The sequence below is a fragment of the Lissotriton helveticus genome, chromosome 5_1 (genome assembly GCF_964261635.1).
Source record: "Lissotriton helveticus chromosome 5_1, aLisHel1.1, whole genome shotgun sequence".
Lineage (NCBI taxonomy): Eukaryota > Metazoa > Chordata > Amphibia > Caudata > Salamandridae > Lissotriton > Lissotriton helveticus.
In genome coordinates, this window is record NC_136065.1 from 319,745,545 (window position 1) to 319,771,564 (window position 26,020).

Genomic DNA, 26,020 nt, shown 5'->3' on the forward strand with positions numbered 1-26,020 from the left:
GGGGCTGGCAGATTTCTCTGCCTGGAGAGGTCTCTGGGGATGGCAGATTCTGTGCCTGTGGAGGTCTGTTGGACTGGCAGGTTTCTCTGCCTGGGGAGGTCTGTAGGGCTGGCAGGATTCTGTGCTTGGGGAGGTCTTTGGGGCTGGCAGGTTTCTGTGCTTGGGGAGGTCTGTGGGGCTGTCTGGTTTCTCTGCCGGAGGAGGGCTGTGGGACTGGCAGGTTTCTGTGCCCGGGGAGGTCTGTGGGGCTGGCAGGTTTCTCTGCCTGGAGAGGTCTGTGGGACTGGCAAGATTCTTTGCTTGGGGAGGTCTGTGGGGATGGCAGGATTCTTTGCTTCGTGGGGCCTGTGGCGCTGGCAGATTTCTGTGGCCGGGGAGGTCTGTGGGGCTGGCAGGTTTCTGTGCCTGGGGAGGTCTGTAGGGCTGGCTGGTTTCTGTGCCCAGAGAGGTCTGTGGGACTGGCAGTTTTCTCTGCTTGGGGAGGTCCGTGAGGCTGGCAGGTTTCTGTGCCCGGAGAGGTCTGTGGGACTAGCAGGGTTCTGTGTCCGGAGAGGTCTGTGGGACTGGCAGGTTTCTGTGCCCGGAGAGGTCTGTGGGGCTGGCAGGTTTCTGTGCTTGGGGAGGTCAGTGGGACTGGCTGATTTCTCTGCCTGAGGAGGTCTGTGGGACTGACAGGTTTCTGTGGCCAGAGAGGTTTGTCGAGCTGGCAGGTTTCTCTGCCTGGAGAGATCCATGGGGCTGGCAGGATTCTGAGGCTGGATGCTGGGTGATCTTGTCACACCCACAGAGTCAGGGATTTGGAGCCATTTATGGACCAGAAACTTTGATCCTTTTACTGCTACTGAGCGGAGTATGACGACTTCAGAGCGGAAAAGTGCACGGAGAGCCCCACAGTTCAAAGGTCGCAAGTGAGGTAGGTTGTGCTGGTGTTAAAAAAAAGGCCAAAAGGAGAAGAGAGTTACAGGCGCTGGTGCCTGTTTCCACAGAAGTCACGTGCAACCTCTGGTAGAACATGCTTCGTAACATATATCAATGGGGTAGGATTGGTGGCTCTTTGTGACAGCAGTAACGAGAGGGAAAGTACATGGTATGCAGTGCCATGAGAATTATGTTGCAGCTACTCAATTATGCAGCATGAAAAGGCAAATAATGGGGTCTAATGCTGCACATTTCATACTTAATTTTTGTAATTTTTGCACCTTTTAAGACTGTTCTGGCAAACGTTTTACCTCAGTCTCAGTTTAACAACCAAACAGCAAAGAGTAACTGAAAGGTGGCCTGTCAATTTTAGCGAAGGGCATTCGACTGTGCAGCAATGCATGTTGCTGTATTTTAGTAACTTTTATCTGTTTCAGCTATAAACCATTTATTCTGCAAGGTGCAATTTATGTAGCACCACTGCCACCACAGCCCCAATCCTCACCCTCTCTGCCCCAACCCTCCCCCCACTCACACCCTGATGTCCAGTTCAGCTGGACCCGCCCCTTCAGAACTGACATCATTCGGCAACTAGAAATCAGCGACAATAAATTGGGTCAGTTTTGGGGGGAAGTGATTACCACTTTGCCTTGACAAAGTCGGGAGAAACCGGGAAACTTCTCCCAAAGTCACAGACAAAGGTGTAAATTTATAGGTGAAGGATACATTTTCTTGCACCCACAAACTTCAATGACAATTTTTGTGTTTTCTGTAAAATCCGCAAGTCAACATAAATCGCAGGTGAAACTGATGACACACACTTTTAATTTTTAATAGGTAACATAACCACCCCCCCTCTTTTCCAAACAACCTTCATGTACCAAAGGCTTTCTTTTACTAAATGCCTTCACTCTAAACTGGAGACCTTAGGCACACAAGTGGTTGTCGTAATGAATTTTGGGTGGGGTGCTCTTGTCTGCGGGGGGAGGTGGGATAGACTAGGGAACAGGCAGACTCACCTGCGCGGGCAGCAGAAGACAGGGCAAACAAGGCTAGCCAGAGAAATAATTAAATTATGGCCAGCGGTCGCCGTCGCACGTTACCTCTCAATTGTCTTCACTCTGGCCTCTGGGATGCCTCCTCGCTTCACCAGTCAGCAAGGCGCATGACAATTGGTCACCAGCCCCACCCTAAGGGTGAAGAGTAAGACCGCGCAGATGCGGCGGCGGAGACATCTGCACGCTGCGCAGTGTGCACCATTACCATTTTTAAAAATGTTACCATTTAATTTATGAAGAAAAGTCTAGAGCGAGCGTAAGTTACATAACCTACCTATATTAATGAATTACCTATCCAGACGGTCATGGATGTGTAGTGCTTGCTGGCACCCTGAGGGGGGGCCCTGGAGCGCAGGCCCCCCCCCCACAACTCGGTGGCTGCGGGGGCCTGTGTTACGGCCCTGGGGCCTGTGTTATGCCCCTGCTTATAATTCCACACCACACAATTCAACTGTAAATAATTTAACCCTACAACATTCAATACCACATAATTACAATCCTAAAAATACACATATTTCCACTTCACTCCATACCACATTATTCCACATCACAGAATAACATTCCACACAACTTAATACCACTCCCAACCACATAATTACACTCCACACAATTCAACTACACATAATTCAACTTCAACCTATATAATTTCACTTCACACAACATATTTACACTCAACTCTAAAACACATAATTACCCTCCACAAAATACAACTCTTCAACATGTTACATAATTCCACTCCGCATAATTATACACCACATCATGCCACATAATTCCACACATCACACAATTCCACAATTCATCCCCACACAATTGATCACATAGCATGATAACACTCCACATAATACCACTCAGCTCCACATAATTAACCTCCACATAATTATGCTCTTCTCCATACTGCATACATACACTCCACATAAATCCAGTATATGCCACATAGCAACACTCCACATAGCTACACTTCACACCATGCCTCATACCACTAAACATAATTTCACTCAACACCACAACTTTCACGTCACACAATTCAACTCTACATATTTCCATTCCACACCACATAATTCACAACAAAGTACATAATTCAGACTAACACAACAAATGCACAACACACCACATACCTCCAATCTACACCACAAAATTCCACACCATGCTACAATATTTAACAGCACACCACATACGTAAACTCCACTACATACCACTCCACAACACAAAATACCATTCCAGATAATACCACTCCAAGACACACAATCCCACTCCACTCAATACCACATAATTACACTGCACACCATGCCACATTATTTCACTACACAGATCCAATCCACGCAACACAATTCCACAACTAACAATTCCAATCCAAACCATATATGTCCACTTGACACCAAACACATTCCCTACACTCCAAACAGAAAATGCATAGGTAAAATACATTGTCCATTACAACATCAATAGCTCTAACTCTCACCTTCCAATGCATACCAGCAGATCCTGTTTCTAGAGCTGAAAACTTTCTGGCAGAAGTCAGCTCTGTGCTGCCTCAGAGGAGCAGAGCCCTGTGGAGAATGCTGTCTCTGGGGCCCCCGCCCCCATCCTTTCCCCTGTCAGCTATCCTGCTCTCTCTGGGGCCCCCACCCCCATCCTTTCCCCTGCCAGCTCTCCTTTGTGCTGCCTCCTGCTCCCCATCCTTTCCCCTGCCAGCTCTCCTCTGTGCTGCCTCCTGCTCTCTGAGGCCCCCACCCTCATCCTTGTCCTCTCCCTTCTCAGAGGCTGTGCCCTGTGGGGAATGTTGTCTCTGAGGGCCGCCACTCCCACCCTTGTCAGGGACCTGAGTAGTGCGCTGTGCTGCCTTCTGCTCTCTGGGGCCCCCACCTCCATCCTCTTCCAGTTCGTGGCTCTGACTGAAGAGAAATAATGTAAGTTGTTACATTGTTTCTCTTCAGTCCTGGGTCAGAGTGAGGGGCTCAGAGCAGGCTGCAGACACTGCAGCTGCTTCAGAGGCTCTCACAGACCTCAACCGATGAGCTGAAGGGGCCCTGAAGTACCGAAATTATATTATCACCTCCCAATCAATCATTATTATTATTTTACCAAACCCCCTTACCAATACCACTAAGCAGTCGGTCGGCAGTGTAGAAGGTTCAAGCGTTTATTAGACACAAACACAAACTCTGCCAGAGGAGCTCCTTGCGACCTAACCCGCGAGGTCTGCCAAGAAGACTGCTGGCACATTGTCAGCACATCACATATATACAGTTGCGTTGGCATCATCATAGCCTAACATGGAAAAATACAAAGTGGTACAAGCTAGTACAGTAATAGGAAAACCCATATAAGGCACACAAAGAGCTCCTTGCTTCGCTCAGGCAGCAAGGTCAGACGGGTGACTCCCTTCTGTCTTCTCAGAGACAGTCCACCCTGCACCCCTCCCGGAATGTGCTTATCGGCCCTTCCTCAGCTAACAGCGACCTTGCCGAGTCTAACGAGCTGAAACAGCAGTTTCTGCAACAGTTGGTTTCTTTCCCAGGAGCAGGGTTTGTAGAGGCAAATAAGAATAGGGCCTGTGCATGTAAGAAAAGAAGAACTCCAAAATATGGTATTCATGTAGCGTAACGTGGTGTGAAGCAAGTAAATGTAAATATCGCAAATACTAATGTTGCATGTCCACGATGTGAGTTTAGGGACACCATGCTAATCCTGACATATCGATTATCAATATTACGTGATCAAGAATCGATTCTAGTACCTCAAACCCTCCTTTTAGCGTGGTGGAGCTAAATAATGACAAACAACTACTCCTCGAATATTTCTTCATCGATGGTCATCATGTCATGTACCTCTTTCTGCAGCATTTGGGCTTTAACAGAGATAGGGGTTGGAACACACAGGGTGGTGATACGGGAAGCGCAGTAAGAACAGCAGGCGGGACCGCACTGCATCAAGACACAGCACGTAAAGATGATGGCAGCTGCACCTCCTAAGATCAACATTAACTTCCATCCCCACGTGGACAGAAGTCCCCACAACCAACCTGATAAGGTCCAGGACCCATTTTCAGTATGCATTTCAGAGGCAATGCGGTGCAGTTTTTGGATGGCTAGATGGACCGAGGGGGCGGAGTCAGGAATATACACGCAGCAAGAACTGCCGATGACGCGGCATGCCCCACCCCGATCCGCTAAGATAACATCTAGAACCATACGATTTTGAAGCGCTACAAGCCTAGTAGCCTGAAGTTCCACCGTTAAGTTTGTTAAAATATCAGTGGTGATATTAATGACATTCTCCACTATTCTAGACAATCTCCTAATTTCCCTACTATTGAAAATAGGCCCCCAAAAAGGTAGTAGACCCTTGCTAAAATCCGTAAATTGCTGCAATGAGGTATCGGTTTGGTCCACTTCCGTCATATCGAACTGTCCACGTGATCTGTGTAAGAGTGCAATCTTGGAATGGCTAGAGGTCACCTCGGCAAAGCTTGCTACTGGTGTACTTGTCACCGGGGTGGCTATATTCCCATGATGGGATCGCATCGGGTATAACTGATGCGTTTTGTGATAGTTGGAGGGAGCCATATAAACAGGAGGGAAAAGAAAGGATAGATAGCAACATCCCCCCCAATTTCGTGGTAGCCAAGTGTATGCATGCTCCCCACACACAAAATACACATTGTGGGGAGTAATCAAAGGGGGGCTAATACGTTTCCGCAGTCGATAGGTATAATTGCAGATGCTATTCCCCATTTGTACCCTACCCATCCCTTGCACACAAAATCCTGCAGAAACATTCAAAATCGGAATAGGTCAGTGCGATCTCTGGTAACATTTCGTGCAATGAAAATCTGGAAGTATTGAGTGGCATTGAAGTCCTTAAAGTCATACAGTTCATCTTGCAACCAAGTTTTGTTCATTTCCGCTAAATACAGCTGTATGCAACCTTGTGGGTCAATGGTCACCTGATTCCCATGCCCTGTGCTATTATAAGCATAGTGTGCTCGAACATAATCAAGAATAATGTTATGCTCATTGACATCGAGATCCCTGTGATGTTCACTCCCGTGCCGGTATATTGCCAGAAACAGTTTGTACCAAGCTTCACAACTACCTAGATAAGACAGAGGGCGGGAGAGAAACAGATCATGATTGCGTACTACAGATGGCAGGAGCCCACATACCCAACAATCCGTAGTGTTAGTAACATTGTGTGTTTGGTGTAACATTTCTATGAATACATTTTTAGCATATTTCTGGCGATGTCTTTCTTTGTGAGGTGCTAGGGTGAATAGGAAATGTTCGGGGGGTGCAACAGTAGTTGGCAAAAACTTCTGTAATGGGTATTTATGTTCTAAATATACGAATAGACTCATGAACACCGCTACTATAACAGTTATAGTCACAACAAATGCTACTTTGACTTTCGTGGTCCATGTGGAAAACATCGGTTCATAAAAAGGTATGTGTCGGGGTGCAATAGGAAACTCTTCTTCTACAATAACACGACCAAAAGGGTACATTGCTAGCTAAAAGTCCAAAAGTAGGCCTAGCAGTCCGACCTGCCAGAGGGTTCTTCTTTTCTGCGTCCGTCAGAGTCTCACAAGCAGACTCATCTCCAGAATCTTCTTTCTGAACAGAGCACAATGATCAAAAGTTCCAGCTCTCAACGAGTTCAGTCCAGTGTCCCGCTCAGCGCCCAGACCTGTAGTCTAGCAAGCCCTATCTTATGCAATGAAGTCCTTCCCTATCTCCTGACAATGGGGTCTGAGGCGCCGTGTGCCGGCTTCCTGAGCCGGAAATTGTAACGCTCGCGACCCAGCACTTCAGGGTCGGAAAAGAGCACACCCGGGGCTTCCCGTACTTGTGACATTTCGTCGGCTGGGGTACTTGTAACAGGATTTAAAGCTGTTGCACGTTCACTTGCAACTTCAGTGGAGACCAAGTCATCTGATCTCGTCGATCCCTCCTTTGGCCTACGCTCAATTTCGCAGGCATCAGAAAAGGGTACGAATGCATCAGCTCTTTCAGTTTCCTGCGTCAGAATTTCCCCTGGACGTGACCGCTCACCAGGGAGTGGAAGTGGTAGTCGTTTAAGATGTGACACATGGATCCAGTGTTTACGACCATCCACTTTAACCGCCGTCCGGGTGGCCAACAAAATCTGTCGTGGCTCAGACCATCTAGGAGCCAAACTGGTGTCTCGCTCGAACTTTTTTACCAGAACCCACTGGCCGGGCTGCAAGCGATGACCGGGGCCCTCTGGCAGTGGCTGCAGTACAGAAGCTACCTGCTGATGAACAGAACGAAGGTCTTTAGTCAAAGCATAAAGATAATCAATCAACATAGGATATTCAATATCTGCAAAAGAACGGGGTCTAGGCACCCCCCACACGTTAGCAGGCCTCCCAAACAGTATCTCATAGGGAGAGAGACCCGATCGGGAGTGCGGGGTGACACGTAAAGACATAAGGGCTAGGGGTAAAGTGTCAGGCCATTTCAACCCCATGCTCTCCTTAATTTTTGCCATTTTCAGTTTTAAAATGCCATTGTACTTTTCCACAAGCCCTGCTGATTGGGGGTGTCGGGCAGCATGGAACTTTTGTTGTATGTGTAGGCCCTCACAGATATGCTGAACAAGGGCTCCATTGAAATGTCCCCCGTTGTCTGACCAGATCAAGCGAGGCAATCCAAAGCGAGGCACGAACTCCTTCAGGAGTGCTTTTGCAGTCGCCAATGCTGTGTTCTCCTTGGTAGGGTATGCCTCAACCCATTTACTAAATGCACAGACCACAACCAGTACGTACTTCAAATTATTGACGCGTTCCATATGAATATAATCCATCTGGAGCACTTCAAAGGGCAATGTAGGTGGTGCAAAATTCCCGCTCAAAACATTTTCTCCCTTTCCTGGATTATGCTGCAAACAAACCATGCAATATTGGACCAAACGGACAGCCGTCCGTTGGATATTTGGGTTATTCCAGACGGGATCTAAAAGCCCACAGATACCTTTTGCTCCTATATGTGCAGGTCCGTGTGCCATGGTTACCACGGCCTGTACCAATGCATTGGGCAGTAGCCACCTTTGTTTGTCGGTCAAGTCAATCCAACAATTATTTTCATCCAATTTTCCTACCTCACGTTCCCATCTCTCTAATTCTGTGGAGGTGGCTTCCTTCTGTATTATTCTCACACTTTCCATAGTATTATCAAATAGGCCAGAGTCCCCCCCCCACCCATCTGGCAGAGGAGTGGACATACATGGGTGACATCAGTGACTGCGCTGTCTGCTTGGCCACCTGGTCTGCAAAAGCATTGCCCTCCCCCACCTCATCCACAATTGCTTTGTGAGCACTACACTTTATGATAGCCACTTTCTTGGGTAAGGTGAGAGCATCTAACAACCTCAAAACTAGCTGTCCGTTCTGTATTCTCTGACCATGTGAAGTAAGGAAACCCCTTTCCTTCCACAGCCGCCCAAAACTATGGGCTACACCAAAGGCGTACTGGCTGTCCGTGTAGATATTGACCTCGAGTCCCTCACTCAGCTCACAGGCTCGCAACAAGGCCATAAGTTCAGCAGCTTGAGCTGATCGGTGGGGTACTCGGAGTGTTTCAACAACCGTTTGTAGGGTCGTGATCGCATATGCGGCTGTTGTTGTGCCATCTGTTAATTTAAAACAGGAACCATCCACATATAGCTCTCCCTGGGGGTGGTCTAAGGGTGTGTCCGTGAGGTCAATCCTACCCTTGGTCTCATCTTCTGTGCGATATATGCAATCATGTAAATCAGTGTCCTGTCCACTCGTAGGGAGCGGTAATAATGTGGCTGGGTTCAGTGTTGCGCATCGAGTAATTGTAATATGTGGTGCAAATAAGGTCAGCTCGTACCCAGTAAGACGTGCACTCGTAAGATGCTGTGTTTTTGTTTTATTTAGTAAGGTGTCTACTGCATGCGGCACCATTATAGTCAAATTGGAATTCAAAACGAGTCCTTCTGACTGCCGGATTGCCACTGCTACTGCAGCCGTAGCCCTCAGACAGCTAGGAAGTGCTCTCGCGACATTATCCAATGTCGCTGACAAATAGGCGCACGGTCTTTGCTTACCTCCAAAGGCCTGCGTTAAAACAGACAATGAACAACCGTCGACCTCGTGTACATATAGTGCAAAAGGTTTACGATAGTCTGGAGTGCCCAGAACAGGAGCGGAGCATAAAGCAGTTTTTAAAGAGTCAAAAGAGAGCTGACATTCATCCGTCCAGGGTAGGGGTTCATGCACATCTTTAGTAGTCAAATGCAACAAGGGTTTAGCCAGAAGTGAAAAATTAGGTATCCATTGGCGACAGTAAGATGTGATGCCAAGAAAAGCGCGGACTTCACGTTGCGTGCAGGGTACAGACATGCTAGAAATGGTGGTAATTCGTTCAGGTGTTAGTCGTCTACCCTCCTTCGATAAGAGATGACCTAAGTAGGTCACCTCCTTTCGACAGTATTGAAATTTGGATAATGATACCTTGTTCCCTTTAACAGCCAAATGGTGCAACAACTTAATCGTAGCTTCTTTACATCCTTCTTCCGTATCAGACGCAACGAGTAAGTCATCCACATATTGCAAGAGGACGTTGCCTTCCGGCAAGTCCAAGTCATCCAACAGAGCCTTGAGGGCCTGGCTATATATGCTCGGACTTTCAGTATAGCCTTGAGGAGCGCGACAGAAGCGGAAGCTGCGACCAGATATTGAAAATCCGAAGATCTGTCTACTATCAGGATGGATAGGAATGCTAAAGAAAGCATTTTTCAGGTCGATGACCGAAAAATACTGTGCAGTCGGAGGGATCATGGTGAGAATGGTAGTGATATCGGTCACCACAGGATACTGTGGTACCACAATCTTGTTAACGGCTCGTAAATCAATTACGAAACGATAGGCAGCACCCGTCTCCCCTCCATCATGGCTCCTTTTCAAAATCGGGAGAATCGGGCTATTACAAACATTGGCATTCGTTTCTTCTACAACCCCTTTGTCAATCAGGTCCTGAATGATGTGCAATAAAGCCCGTTCCCCCGCCGGCACTATTTTGTACTGCGGGATGCGTGGTAATTTCGCACCTTGTTTCAACGTGATGTGAACTGGGGGAATGTCCAGTTTACCCACATCTGCGTCTCCTACCGCCCAAAGGGAAGTCGGAATGTCATCGAACTCCGGTGGGAGTTGTTCGTTTTTCGCAAAACATTGTTTAACAGGCGTTACAGAGGGGCGTATAGTTAAATAGACCCCATCCGCAGAACAATGTATAATTGCATTCAATTTCTTCAGCATATCCAATCCTAACAGATTCTCCAAACAATTCGAAGTCAGTAAGAAAGGAGTGTCAATGGTGGCTGGACCGATCGTAAAAGGGAGAGGTTTGGAGATGGGGCTTACGACGGGGACTCCGGAGAAACCCACCGAAACATTATTTCGCCCGGACAGAGCTGCCCCTGGAACCAATGATCGAGCAACGGAACTGTTCATTGCTCCTGTGTCAATTAGAAAATCCTCGGAGGTCCCCAATACTTCCCCTTTGACATAAGGTCCCCTTTGATTGACCGGTATCGACACTTGGCCCCCGCTCTGTCCCTGGCTGTCCTATGCTGGGGCGTATTCATCATCATTCCCTTCGGCATAGTCGCCATGGTAGTACTGTCTGTGTTGGGGATTATCGAAATGATTCTTTTCCAACTTGCCTGTCTGATCGTCTCTGTGCATATCACTTCGGTCGGGGCCCCCTCGTCCTCTACCACGTCCCCGAATCGTTCCGTTCTGGGCGGCCAAGTACGGACACTGTGCCTTCCAGTGTCCCTCCTCTCTACAATAGGAACACTGGTTGATGCCGATCGGCGGGGCTCCTCCCGCAACCCTTCCTGTCCCCGCCCCGCTTGTCATTGGGCCCCGACTACCTCTACCTCCTCCTTGCCCTCGAACCACTTGCTGTAACAGTACCCGAGTCTTCAGATCCTTAACCTTTTTATCCACCTTATCTTTATTTTCATTCTCTCTATGCTCGTAGTACTGGGCCATGCTTAGAATTACAGACGGGGAAGAGGTAGTCCAGGTACTCTCTGCCGCCTCCAACCGTGCTGAAATTTCCGGGGCCAGGTTCGTAACAAACCTGTTAACGAACAATCTCGTGCCCCCTTCCGTTGCCAAATCCTGCCCGCTAAAATCAATAAAAACCTCTTCGAACCTGGTAAAGAAGTCGGACACACTTTCGTCCTTCTTTTGTCTACAGGCAGACAGTTTGTCCCAGTCGACTTTTCGGGGTGGGATTAGAGTATGCATAAACGTTATTATTTTTGCTGGAAGGGAAGTTATTTCCGCTCTTGGTTTGTCCCCTGGTTTGCGATCCTGGTCCCAGCCCCTTAGCTCCTGCCATGTGCCACCGAACTCAACATGATCAGAATCGTGCACCTGTCGCCATATGTCAACCGGCACTAGTAGTCCGAAGAACAGTTCAACATCGGCTAAAGTCATTACAGCGGAGGCGGCTGCCTCAGTCAATTCTTTGTAATATGCAGTAGGATTCTTTCGGGGATCTGGCAGTTGGGATTTCAACGCCAATACTTCACTTCTCTTCCATGGTGTATAAACCCACTGTTCCTGGAACCTAGCCGCCACCCCTTCCCGTATGACTGTTTGATTACCATCTCGTTGTTCGGGGATCTCGGGATGATAGACGGGATGCACCTCTCGCATAGGGTGCTGCGTAGTCCACTGCGGACTCTTCAAGAATAATCTGCTTCGATATTGCACCAAAGTGTCTATATTCTTGAATACTTCCTCCGGTGTTAGGCTAAATTTATGAGCCCAATCTCTGATAGTATACAGGATCTGAGGGGCCGTCCCATCCCTGAAGCTTGTTTCCCACGACCAAATAAGTGAATTGGACATCTGGTACAGCACATGTTGCTGTATGACCGGTTCTAAGTCTTTCACCGTACTCCATATATCAGTCATAGTGTACACGTCATTCCGTATCCACTTAATCGCCTGGTCTTCTAATGCTTCCTTTTCGCCATATTCCACAGACGATCTAGTGAACAATCGCTTGCTGTCTAAACACCCTACAGCTCCCCTCGGGGTCTGTTCAGACCCGCCAGGTGCGATGCATACCTGAGGGGAAAGTATCTTCGGCATAGGGGAACTCAATTGCGGCTGAGGGGATGTGAGTATTGGCGCAGACTCGGGGATAAGCGTAATCAAAGCCCCCCCATGAGGAGAGGAAACGCCGTCATTCCGCTCTCGAGTAACGGAGTCCTGTTCCTCTGGTGCGGATGCCCGTGGCCTAGCTTCCGGTTGGACGGGTATTGCGGGATATATACGCTCCGGGGCATATGGCGGGGGAGGCCTTGCGTTTAACAATTCTTCTATCTCATCTTCCGGGCCCTCTCTAGCTACATAACATTGGTCTACTTGAAGTTTAAATTGTCTATCTGCAATCTCGATGTTTCGTTCTACCTTTCGTTTGTCATATGCGATAGCCTTCTGAGTGATAGTCTGTCCCTGCTCTATCTTCATTAATTTTTCAGATCGAATGCGTCTTCTTTTTGCTTCTTTCTGCCATTTGTTAAGGGTGTCAAACATCGACTGTCGGCTACGTTTAATAAAAAGGCGTTCTTGTAAATACGCAAGCTTCTTTTCATCGAAGGACCCAGTTTTTGGCCATTGTAGTTCTATATTGTCCTTAGTATATTTATGCCACAAAGAGTTAAAAATAAGGGGGCCAATACCATGCTTACAATACATATCGTGACTAGGCGTTCCCTCCGGCGGGGTCGGCTGACTCTCATCTAACCTCCCCTCATCCCTACGTACACAACCAAAGCACAACTTGCTAAGGCACGGCATATTGGATTATTTCGTTTCGGGCTGAAAAGGAATTTTGCGTTATTTACAAATTTAATAAAATTACGTAGCACGTCATCATTGTACTTTCATTCTCATGGCCATGACATCAATCATTCTCTCATCCGTCATTCATTATACATCTGACAAAAATATGGACGTAAAACGTAACACATAAATTCCAACAGGTGCAATCAAAAAGTGGAGCCCGTCGGCTCCCACTTGTGGAGAACTCTTCTGCTATTATTCACAAGGCTGCAAAGAACACTTCCGACAACAGTCTCATCCTCAGACTGCCTAAAGATAGTCACACAGGTTTTAAACCACAGACCGGTCTACAGGCCATCCGACAGCATTCATGGTTCACTTCCCGAACTATTCTGGGTAAGCCCGCGTTTAAGCGCCGCTCCAGATTTGTCCGGGTGCTACCCAATCTCAACCATCGGCTTTCCCGAGAACAGTCCGGCCGAGCAGAAACCGCAGTTCCCCTAGGCGTGTAATCCTTATCTTTAGTATACCTAGAGCGTCCGCACGTGCAGCCTCACACTGCCCCCGTCGGACCTCTGTCCAAATTCTCTCTGTGGTAACTAATGCAAATTCCGAGTTCCTCCGTGACCATAGGCCACCAAATGCTTAGGTTCCGCTATCCAAATCTGTATATGCAATCCAACATACAACGGGACACAACACTCACCTGGTGCACGCAGGTCTGCCGGAACGTTCTCCACTGCCGACGTTTTGTTAGCACCAACGTTGCAGGTTCTCGGGTTACACCCGAAGGACTCCGGCGTGGGGTTACTAGCAGCTGAAGCCCTCCGGACCGGGAGGGCAGAGCAAAACCCCGAATTCTTACGTATCCGGTCTGCAACCCCCCCAATCAAGAGAACCCCTTTCAACGTCACCTGTGATTACACAGGGACGACCCCAACGCGGAGTCCCGGCGGAGTCGCCAACTGAAGTACCGAAATTATATTATCACCTCCCAATCAATCATTATTATTATTTTACCAAACCCCCTTACCAATACCAATAAGCAGTCGGTCGGCAGTGTAGAAGGTTCAAGCGTTTATTAGACACAAACACAAACTCTGCCAGAGGAGCTCCTTGCGACCTAACCCGCGAGGTCTGCCAAGAAGACTGCTGGCACATTGTCAGCACATCACATATATACAGTTGCGTTGGCATCATCATAGCCTAACATGGAAAAATACAAAGTGGTACAAGCTAGTACAGTAATAGGAAACCCCATATAAGGCACACAAAGAGCTCCTTGCTTCGCTCAGGCAGCAAGGTCAGACGGGTGACTCCCTTCTGTCTTCTCAGAGACAGTCCACCCTGCACCCCTCCCGGAATGTGCTTATCGGCCCTTCCTCAGCTAACAGCGACCTTGCCGAGTCTAACGAGCTGAAACAGCAGTTTCTGCAACAGTTGGTTTCTTTCCCAGGAGCAGGGTTTGTAGAGGCAAATAAGAATAGGGCCTGTGCATGTAAGAAAAGAAGAACTCCAAAATATGGTATTCATGTAGCGTAACGTGGTGTGAAGCAAGTAAATGTAAATATCGCAAATACTAATGTTGCATGTCCACGATGTGAGTTTAGGGACACCATGCTAATCCTGACATATCGATTATCAATATTACGTGATCAAGAATCGATTCTAGTACCTCAGCCCCTGTTCACCTACTGAAGACTTGGGCCTCCCCCGGCATCACGGGGGCTGCGGAGGTGTTTGTTACGCCCCTGGATGCGAGGTACCAAAGTAGAAATTATATTCTGTACAAATGTCTCTCACTAAAATAAAAAAGGTAAGAAGAGGCTAGAGGAATCAATCAATCAATCAATCAATCAGAGCATTTGTATAGCGCACTACTCACCCGGAGGGTCTCAAGGCGTTGGGGGGGGGGGTCCGCTACTGCTCGAACAGCCAGGTCTTGAGCTGCTTCCTGAAGGCGAGGTGGTCCTGGGTCAGGCGGAGGTGTGTCGGAAGGGAGTTCCAAGTATTGGCTGCCAGGTAGGAGAAGGACCTTCCTCCTGTGGTGGCTCTTCGGATGCGGGGGACGGCGGCGAGGGCGTGGCTGGTCGATCGAAGCTGGCGCGTGGGAGCGTAGAAGTTGAGGCGGCTGTTGAGGTATCCTGGTCCTTGGTTGTGTAGGGCTTTGTGTGCGTGGGTGAGGAGCCGGAAGGTGATTCTCTTGTTGACCGGGAGCCAGTGCAGGTCTCTCAGGTGTCCGGAGATGTGGCTGCGGCGGGGGATGTCCAGGATGAGTCGTGCTGAGGTGTTCTGGATCCGCTGGAGTCTCTTCTGGAGTTTGGCGGTGGTTCCGGCGTAGAGGGAGTTGCCGTAGTCCAGACGGCTGGTGACGAGGGCCTGGGTGACCGTCTTTCTGGTCTCGGTGGGGATCCATCGGAAGATTTTGCGTAGCATTCTCAGGATGTGGAAGCACGACGAGGAGACGGCGTTGACTTGTCTGGTCATGGAGAGGGAGGAGTCCAGGATGAAGCCCAGGTTGCGTGCGTGGTCAGTTGGTTTGGGTGCGCTGCCCAGGGCGGGGGGCCACCAGGAGTCGTCCCAGGCGGAGGGTGAGGATCCCAGGATGAGGACTTCCGTCTTGTCTGATTTCAGTTTCAGGCGGCTGTTCGACATCCATTTGGCTACTTCTGTCATCCCTTCGTGCAGGTTGGCTCTGGCGGTGGCGGGGTCGTTAGTGAGGGAGAGGATCAGCTGGGTGTCGTCGGCGTAGGAGATGATGTTCAGGTTGTGCTGGCGTGCGATGGCTGCGAGGGGGCTCATGTAGACGTTGAAGAGAGTTGGGCTGAGCGAGGAGCCTTGAGGAACGCCGCAGATGACTTCGGTGGCCTCGGATCTGAACGGGGGGAGGCGGACTCTCTGTGTCCTTCCGGTGAGGAAGGAGGTGATCCACTCCAGTGCCTTCTCCTGGATTCCGACGTTGCTGAGGCGCTGTACTAGGGTGCGGTGGCAGACAGTGTCGAAGGCCGCGGAGAGGTCCAGGAGGATGAGGGCCGCTGTTTCTCCGTTGTCGAGCAGGGCTCAGATGTCATCTGTGGCTGCGATCAGGGCGGTCTCGGTGCTGTGGTTGGCCCGGAAGCCAGACTGCGAGAGGTCGAGGGAGCCGTTCGTCTCGAGGAAGGCGGCCAGTTGCTTGTTGACGGTCTTCTCGATGACTTTGGCCGGAAACGGGAGCAGCGAGATGGGGCGGTAATTCTTGAGGTCGGTAGGGTCTGCTGATGGTTTCTTGAGTAGAGCGCTGAGTTCGGCGTGCTTCCAGCTCTCCGGGAAGGTGGCGATGTCGAAGGAGGTGTTGATGATGTCCCGCAGGTGGGGTGCGATGACAGCGTCGGCCTTGTTGAAGACGTGGTGAGGGCAGGGGTCTGTCGGAGATCCGGAGTGGATGGAGTTCATCGTGCGGATGGTGTCTTCGGTGCTGATCGGGGTCCAGGCGCGGAGGGTGGTGGTGGGGGGCGGTGGTTCGGTCGTGGCGTGCGTTGGTTGAGTGCTGAAGCTGTTGTGGATGTCCGCGATCTTGTTGTGGAAGTAGGAGGCGAGGGAGTTGCAGAGGTCTTGCGAAGGGGTGATGCCATTGTTTCCGCGTTGGGGTTGGAGAGCTCTTTCACGATGTAGAAGAGTTCCTTGCTGTTGTGTGCGTTGTTGTCCAGTCGTTCCTTGAATGCGGTTTTCTTGGTGGCGCGGATCAGCTGGTGGTGTTTTCGGGTGGCGAGCTTGAGGGCAGTCATGTTGTCCGGTGTTGGGTCTGTGCGCCAGGTTTTCTTGAGTGCTCTGCAGTTCTTCTTGGAGCTCTTGAGTTCGTCGTTAAACCATGGGGCTTTCTTGCTGCCGGGTCTGCTCGGCGGGGTCTTCAGCGGGGCGAGTTCGTCTGTGCAGTCGCTGATCCATTTCGTGAGGTTGGTGGCTGCTTGACTGGGGTTCGTTGTGCTGGTGGGAGGGTTCTTGCTCAAGGACGTAGTGAGCTGGTCTGCAGTGATCTTGTTCCAGCTTCTGCGGGGAGCCTGTTGCTGGTGATGGTGGAGCGTGGTCCTTCTGAAGCTGAAGTTGGCGCAGCTGTGGTCCGTCCATTGGAGTCCCGTGGCGTGGCTGAAGGCGATGTCCTTGCTGGAAGAGAAGATCGGGTCGAGTGTGTGTCCGGCGTAGTGGGTGGGGGTGGTCACCAGCTGCTTGAGTCCCAGGTTTGCGAGGTTGTCCAGCAGGGTGGTGGTGTTGCGGTCGTTGTTGTTCTCCAGGTGGAAGTTGAGGTCCCCGAGGAGGATGTAGTCGGCTGAGGGGAGGGCGAGCGGGCTGATGAAGTCGGCGATGTCCTCGCTGAATTGTGTGCGTGGTCCCGGGGGTCTGTAGATGAGGGTGCCTCTGAGGGTGGTCTTGGGGTTGACGTGGATCTGGAAGTGCAGGTGTTCGGCAGGTGCGATGGTGTCGTCGGTGTTGGTCGTGATGCGGATGGTGTTCCTGTGGATGATGGCGATGCCTCCTCCTGTCTGGTTGACGCGGTCCCTCCGGATGATCTTGTAGCCGTCCGGGATGGCGATGGCGATGTTGGGCGCTGAGGAGGCGTTCATCCAGGTTTCTGTGAGGAAGGCGACGTCTGGGGCTGTGGTGTCGAGCAGGTTCCAGAGCTCGACGGCGTGTCTGTGGACGGAGCGGGTGTTGAGCAGGATGCACTTCAGGTGGGTGCTGCTGGTGCTCGGCTTGGTCGGTGCTGGTGCAGTGCAGGTCCGGATGCAGGAGAACTTGCAGGACTGGCAGATGAAGGGTCCGTGGGTGCGTCTCGGGGTGGCTCGGTAGCATCCAGGGGTTCGGCCGGCGTTGAGTGCGTTGAGGGTGGCGGCGTCGTACGTCCGGCGGGTGGGCTGGGGTCTGCGAGGGCCAGGGGTCCTGGCACTGGGCGCGGTCCAGGCACGGACGGGCGTAGACGGGCTTACCTTTGGCGCACCTTCGGCGCTCATTTGGTGCTCCCGCTGCGCGCGTCCGCTGCGCGGTCGCTCTGGGGGCGTCATAAGAAGGGGGACGTGAGGGCGGGTCAGCTGGGCGGCGGGAGCGGCTCGTCCAATGGGCCGGTGGTGGGCGGGGCCTGGGCGAGCAGCGGCGGGAACGGGCGAGCGGCCGGCTCTGCAGTGGCTGGGCCGCTCGTGGGACCAGGGGGGCGTCTGCGGCGGCGGGAAATGCGGCTAGGCAGGCTGGCAAGGCTGGCAAGGCAGGCTGGAGCAGGAGGCGGCAGGAGGAGCAAGGGGGTGACCCGGCCTGGTGAGAGGCGCAGCGGTCACTCCCGAGCACTCCTAGCTGTCCCCTTAAGAAGGGGGACGTGAGGGCGGGAAGAGGTGTGAGTATAATTTGTGTGACACAAAAAAAAGTTAACAAGCATTGGCATAGCCAATAGGTCTCGCTTTTGGGACCTTATAAGTATTTAGTTATGCAGCACAATATCCTTTGTGCAACAACATCAACCGTTGCATGGCTAAACACTTATAAGGTCCCCAAGGCGAGACCTATTGGCTATGCCAATGCTTGTTTTTTGTTTACCTTCAGCAAAGTGTTATGTTATGTTATGTTATGTTAATTTTAATTTCTATAGCGCACGGCTACTCCATTGGAGTGTCCCGGCGCTTTTAATAGGCGGCTCATAACCAAGAAAACATAACACAAAGACAGAAGAAAAGGCGGCAGCAACAGACAGTGGGAGACGGAAATTAGAGGGTAAAGAGCCAAGTTTTTAGGCCCTTCCTGAAGGACATCAAATTGGAGATACGACGTAAGGCCAATGCTAGGGCATTCCAGAGCTGTGGCGCCCTAAGCCTGAAGGAACGCCCCCCAATACGGGCTTTCTTTATTCGGGGAACCGTCGCAAGGAACAAAAATTCGGATCGCAAGGCACGGACCGGGCGATGAAAGCCCACCCTGCGCTGGAGATATTTCGCTCCTGACCCAAAGAGTGCCTTATGAGCCAGTGTCAATGTTTTAAACATTATCCGATTCCGGATAGGCAGCCAATGAAGCGACTGCAATAGACCGGGCACTCTGGCTCGCCTATGAAGGCCAAAGATGGCGCGTGCAGCGGAATTCTGCACTACTTGCAGCCGCTGCACAAGATATTCTGGAAGGCCCAAATAAAGGACGTTGGAATAATCCAATCTGGAGCCAATTAGTGCCTGCACCGTGATCCTCCTATGCTCTTCCGAGAGCAAAGGAAGAAACTTCCGGAGCATCTTGAGAATGTCGAAACATGTGCCCGTAAGACCGAGGATCTGAGATCTCATAGTCAGACCATTATCGATCTTGATCCCCAGATTTTTTGCCAGCTGGGACGCATGAGCTGGGGGGAACATATTCATTGGCCACCATGCATGCCAGTCAGGGTCCGAGGCACAGCCGAAAAACAGTACCTCGGACTTATCTGAATTACATTTGAGGCCGTTCAGATGAAACCACCTGAAAACAGCCCCCAGGCATTCTCGAATGCTCTCTCTGTCAAACTCCTCACCCTTCTTACTCGTAAAGAGGAGCTGGGTATCATCGGCGTAAGAAACGATCTGGGCCCCAAAGGACTCAGCCAGTGCCGCCACGGGAGTCATAAAGATGTTAAAAAGAGTCGGGCTCAACACAGAACCCTGCGGAACCCCGACTCCAAAAGACGGCATCTCAGCAGAGCTTGGAGAGGCCCAGACCGTTTGTCGACGGCCCGCTAGAAAAGACGTAAACCAGCTAAACACCATCCCCCTCAGACCGATGTCATAAAGTCTGGCGAGGAGACCCTCATGGGGGACGGTATCGAAGGCCGCCGACAAGTCAAGCATAACAAGCATGACTTTGCCACCAGAATCCAGGACCTCCCTAATGGCTAAAAGTGTGTGTCAAGATGGCGAACATTTTCTCTGAGCTCCATGCAATGTCATTCATGCCACACTGTATGTATACAAACAAGAGAATCCTCATATACCAGCGAACACAAAGCAAATGTGGCCACTCTATGAGCACAGCCACGTCTCCAAAAGATAAGAGACATGCCCACAAGCAGCAACGTTCCTGCCCGGCCATAAAATGGGTGAAAAAACAAGCTCATCAAAAAGAAAAGCCCAATGGAAAAGGTCCAGATAAAAACGCAAAGTGCTGGGGTTTGGAACCAGCTACGGATGTTGCATACATTTGCAATATAAATTATGGCAATCCTTTCTCAGCACCTTTCAGACACGAACATTTCTAGCACACTTGCAAAATTGAAATGGGGCAAAGGCAGGGAAATTGATAGCATGTTGCGTTTCGTAGATTGTAACCATCTCTAAAGATTTTTTTCATGCAAATGCCTGAAAGTGAACATGGGGAGCTATAATTCGATTTCACCAATTGCGATGAGGCTGGGGGAAGGGAGCCAGAGGAAAGTAGGATAGGCAGGACAGATGTAACGGCTGAGCGTAGCTGGAAGAAGGGACACCAAGGGCATGGGATGCGCAGAAGGGAGCACATAGACAGGTAAGCGGGGAGTGCACAGAGGCAGAGGAAAGCAGGTGCATATGCACAGATTCAGAGAGAAGCAGGGCAGGCATGGAGGAAGTGCAGTTAAAAAAAAAAGAAAACAAGCATGCAAGTGTTGTGTGCGCGCGCAAGCCAGCAAAATTGAAATGGGACAAAGGCAGGGAAATTGAAAGCATGTTGCGTTTCCTAGATTGTAACCATCTCTAAAGATTTTTTTCATGCAAATGCCTGAAAGTGCTCATGGGGAGCTATAATTCGATTCGATTTCACCAATTGCGATGAGGCTGGGGAAAGGGAGCCAGTGGAAAGTAGGATAGGGAGGACAGATGTAAAGGCTAAGCATAACTGGGCCAAACCGAGAGAGGCAGAGGCTTCCAGGAAGCAATACACAAAAATATATGCGAGTGGTGCGTGCGCGACAGGAAAAGTGAAAGCAGGCTGGCGTCATGGTGTGCGATGTGCACGCACCATGACAAGAGAGGAAAGTCAGATGGCGCCTCTGCTCGTCATTGTGCGTGTAACCGCACACTCTATGCCAGCCAAAAAGCTGATGTCAAGGCAGCGCATGCGCTGGCTCAGGCTCAGGCAAGACCTAAAAAAGAAGGAAAGTGGGTGAGTGGAAAGAGAGAAAGGAGTTAAAAGGGAAACCAAGACTTTGGAAAGTGAATCAGGAAGAAGTTATTATTGGTTAAGTCAATCACGAGTGAGATACATATAATAAACATATGATCTTGAAGTGGCCTTTCTTAGTGGTCACTTGGTGCTTCAACATCTGACTGGCTTTAGTGCTTTTGTGAGCATGTGGCATTAAACATGTGAACTATGACCAATATTGGTGAGATGGTTCACTAGTTAATCTCCTGAATCAATGAATTTTCAGATAATTAAGCTGTGATATTATGTATAATTAGGAATTCCGAAATCTCCTTTTCAATTTCGACCTTTTAGGTGACCTGAAACTTGACCACGTGATGCTGGTCAGTTTGTACCAGACTTTCCGAAACTTAGCTTCTGCCATTTATAATGAACTATGACGACTTTTAAAGTATTGCATGAGTTGAACCTTAAATGTATATGAATACCACCTGATCAGATCATACCCTCTGAGCCTCAGGGTTGGTCTAACTCCTTCGCCTCAGGAATTACTATCAATCCCTATGTGTCCAGCATGGTTGGGTGCAGCGCAAAGTATCTGGAATGTCTTCTTGCCTGAAGTCCAGAGTACTTCATGTGTATCTAGTCTGTTCAAACACAGTGCAAGAGGCACTTGTAATGCTTACATTACTTACCACTAATGGCATTACGCTGAGTCCTACTCCCTCGCTTTCAATCATGGACCCTACCGCCCTCCTAGTATGCACAACTAACATCTGTGTTGGTTAAGATGCTTGATTACTGACAGGAGGCGTGGAGGTGGGGGATTTTTATGGTCGAAAATAGTGTTTGATTGGTCTGATCAGGCAGGGGTGCCTCAAGTAATGAAGGAAAGCAAGGGTAGGACGATAGGGTAATGTTTCTTTTCATTGAGAGACTACCAATCTGTTTTTAATTCTTTGTTGCAAAGTCTCTGTAGTGGGTGTGTATTCAAGACATAATCTGGGATAACCATAGTTGTGATCAGCATAGATGTTTAAATGTATGCTTAGTTAGAACATTGGAATGTTGAGCTCTCCATTGAAAACAATGGAGTGCTCTGGGCTTCTAATGGCTGGTAGAAGCCCTGAGCATCAAAATTCCAATAACATTCCAATGTTTAACAAAGGCATGACGGAGCCCGAGAGGATTTCCACCTCCTCTGGCTCCTTGAGGCCTTTGTTTTAGATAGAACATTCTGCCCTCTAGGGGCAGAATTTTCTAATAGCCTTGGAGCCCCCCATAGCGGGCTCTTCCGCCCATTAAAGGCTCTATCCCTTGTTGGCCTTAGCCGAACTGGAGCAGGCCTTTAATGCCGGTAAAGCCCGCCACGGCGGACCATAAGGCTATAGTAGTTGCTGTTAGAAAAAGGGTGTCTTGAATAGACTCTAATTCCTCCCAAATATTACCCACAGCCGCCTCCGGACCTGTTGAATCTGAACCTTTAGATGAAGCCAAAGAAACCAAGACCAACCAGAGGAGGGCGATGGAGGGAACAGGGCTGGAAGAGAAGAGGCAAGAGGATCCCCAGGGCCCTGGTCCATTCTTCTTCATCGGGGGCTCAAATGGGGCCGCGCTGTAAGTACACATGTCCGTATGCGTTGGAGCTTAAGAAAAATAATGATGACTTTAAATACATGGAGGCGAGGGGTAGTAGTTGGAAGCGTATTTTTAATTCAGTTGTATGCTCCTGTTCAACCTATAATAAATGGAAAAGTTGGCCTTGACTCAGGAAAGGCCAGTATCTCCCCAAATCACAGTAAGCCATTCCAGTAATACAATACAATCAATTGCCCTTGAAGAGGTACTCTTTATCTTCTGCAGCAGCAGAAGGTATGGTCACAACAGAATGCCCAAACATTTTGGATTGTGAGGGAATGGAAAGACCCAAAATCTAAAAAATTGAAGAGAACCCTACCTCCGATCCACTGTGCATCTCATAGACTTTTGCCCATTAACCGCATGCGTGCGGGCGGAATTCCGCTCGCACGCTGAGATTTGCGGAACCGCATGTTACGTGACGAGCTGGGCTCGTCATGAGCGTGCGAGGAGGCTACCTCATGACGAGCCCAGCTCGTCATGAGCGTGGAAGGGGTTAATAGAACCTGAATTTACACAGACTGTAAGGGACTCGAATGCAATTATACACATACGCCTTAATTCACCGTAATACAAGTAAGCAGAATTGAGATCATGCACTGCTTGACACTATATGGTAACATAAGTTTGCCTTCTTATCCAAGCCATAGTCACAAGGCAGCCTCCTATCTACCGGTGAGGTGTGAGTGGAAGCTACAGAAAGTACAAATAAATGCTTTCAGACGTTGGGTGTAGTGAACATAGCACCAGGGGAACTAAACGAGAAGGCAGAGGTAGCAGGTGTTACCTCTGAGTACCTGTAATTTACTACCATAGTTACAGATAATTACAGTTTTCCTTTGTGATCCAGCTCCTTTGGACATAAGCCCAAACCAGTCCACAGTGATAAAAATGTGACTGTGAGGTTCAACCAATATTTTTACAAAGGAGGACCAGGATAACTTGGTAGCCAAGCCATGCCTCGTTCAACGTCTAATTTTGACTACTGTAATGACATTTATTTGGCTTTTCCAGTAAAATCTATTAAAAAGTTGCAATTAATACCAAATCCTACAGCACAATTGACATTGAACTTATGAAAATTTGATTTGGTCAAACCCGCTTGAGCCAAATTGCTTTGGCTCCCGGTGGCCCAAAGAAGTTGGTTTAAATCACTTTATGATCGTTTCCCAAATACTTTGTCTGGTGTATTTCTTTTTTACACACCACCTCCGACACTGAGAGTGGAAAATCAGTTTCTGCTCAAGATTCAACCGAAATACACTTGGAGGTCAAGAAATCTCCATTACAGTGGCAACGCTTTGGAATGAGATGCCTCCAGAGCTGAAGAATGAATCCTTTCTTCCAAAGTTTAGGAAATTACACAAGGCCTGGTTGTTTTCCACAATCTAATTATCCCCTTGAAGTACCTCAATACATTTTTGGGGTATGCTCTCCACCCAGGGCTTCTTAGTGTCAAGGTTCCTTCAGGGTGTTTGTAAGTTTTTTGCAAATACTAAAATAAAATAAAACAAAAAAATATTAATAAATTACAGATTAAGCAAATTCTTTGTAATTCTGAAGTGTGCTGGAAACGAATATTTTAATAGGATCAAAACAAATCAGTACACTAGGTGATATCATTTTCAGACATTATCGTTTATGCACTGTACAGTTGTATCAGTAAAACTGTATGTCTTTGCAAATGTAATGGTCATTTCAATAGAAAATGTATTGTCTGTACTGGCAGTGGACTACCGCACCATGCATCCTCCACTCTACGACACTCCACTCCACTCCACAAAACACTACTCCACTCTCTGCCACTCTACGGCACTCTACGCCACTCCACTCCACTCTACTTTACCCATTCAACTCTACTCTGCACCGATCTACTCGACTCTACACTACTCTGGCCAATCCACTCTACGATACACTACTCAAGGGCTCTCTATGACAGTTCAGTCTTCAACATTCTTCAACACTATACTACACTCACACTGAACTCTACTCCACTCCACTCTTAAGCCACTCTACTCTCCTCCACTCTATGACACTCCACTCCACGACCCTCCACTCTAAAACACTTCACTCTATAAACTCCACTCCACGCTATTACACTGTATGCCCCTCCACTCTATAACCTTCCACTGTATGCCATTCCACAACACGCCACTCTACGCCCCTGTACTTCATTCTGTGCCACCCTACTGAACATCACTCTATGCCATTCTACTCTACTCTACGGCACTCCACTTTACGTCAGTCTACTCCACTCTACTCTACTCCACTGTAGTCCATTCTATACCACCCAATTTTACTCCACTATATGCCACTCTACTACACTCTATGCCACTCCAGTCAATGACTTTCTTCTCCACTGTACTCTAAGGACTCTACTCTACAACACTCCAATCTATGGCACTCCACTGCACTCTACGCTACTCTACAGCACTCTAGGACACCCTACACCTTTCTACACCCCTCCACTCTATGCCCGGCCCTCCACTCTAAAACACTCCACCCTATGACACTTCACTCTACGACACTGTACTCAACTGTCTACTCTCCACTATATCACACTCTGCTCCACACTACGTGACTCCCTCTATGCCACTATATGCGATTCTACTCCACTCTCCTCCACCCTACTCTACGACACACTACTCCACTCTACTCTACACCACTCCACTCCATGCTGCGACACTCTACTCCACTCTATGCCCATCCACTCTAAACATCTACACACTGCCCCCCTCCACTCTACACACTACATGGTACTCTAACCCAATCTACATCACTCTACTCTACTCCACAACACAACACCACACTCTACTCCACAACGCTCCACTCTACGACACAACACTCCACTCCACTCTACCTCATGACACTCTACTCTACAACACTCCACTCTATGATGCTCCACTCGACGCCACTCCACAACCCTCCACTCTGTGCCACCCTACTCCACTCTATCCCGCTCCTGTTGACTCTATGCCACTCCACTCTGCCACTCCATACAACACCAATAACTTATAGCCATTCTGAACAACAACCGCTCTACGCCACTACACACCACTATATGACAGTCTTTGGGCCTCCACTCTACGACACTCTACGCCCTTCCACTCTATGACACTTTACTCCACTCCACTCTATGACCCTCCACTCTATGACCCTCCGTTCTGTGGCCCTTGACTCTATCACACTCTACACCACTCTACGAGACTCCATTTTGCACCATTCTACTCCACTCTAGTCTACCCCACACCTACGACACTCTATGCACCCTAATGCCACTGAACTCTACTCCACTCCACTCTTATGCCACTCTACTCTCCTCCACTCTATGACACTCCACTCCACGACACTCCACTCTAAAACACTTCACTCTATAAACTTCACTCTACGCTATTACACTGTATGCCCCTCCACTCTATAACCTTCCACTGTATGCCATTCCACAACA

General features: G+C 49.2%; 1 protein-coding gene across 1 annotated transcript in view; it reads left to right on the forward strand.

Annotated features, from left to right (window-relative positions):
* TTLL10 (tubulin tyrosine ligase like 10) overlaps window positions 1–26,020 on the forward strand; it is a 389,096-nt gene that overhangs the window by 189,371 nt on the left and 173,705 nt on the right. Inside the window, exon 3 of the mRNA XM_078642368.1 lies at window positions 22,389–22,551. Within this exon, the coding sequence (XP_078498494.1) occupies window positions 22,389–22,551 (163 nt within the window). The remainder of the gene's footprint in view (window positions 1–22,388; window positions 22,552–26,020) is intronic.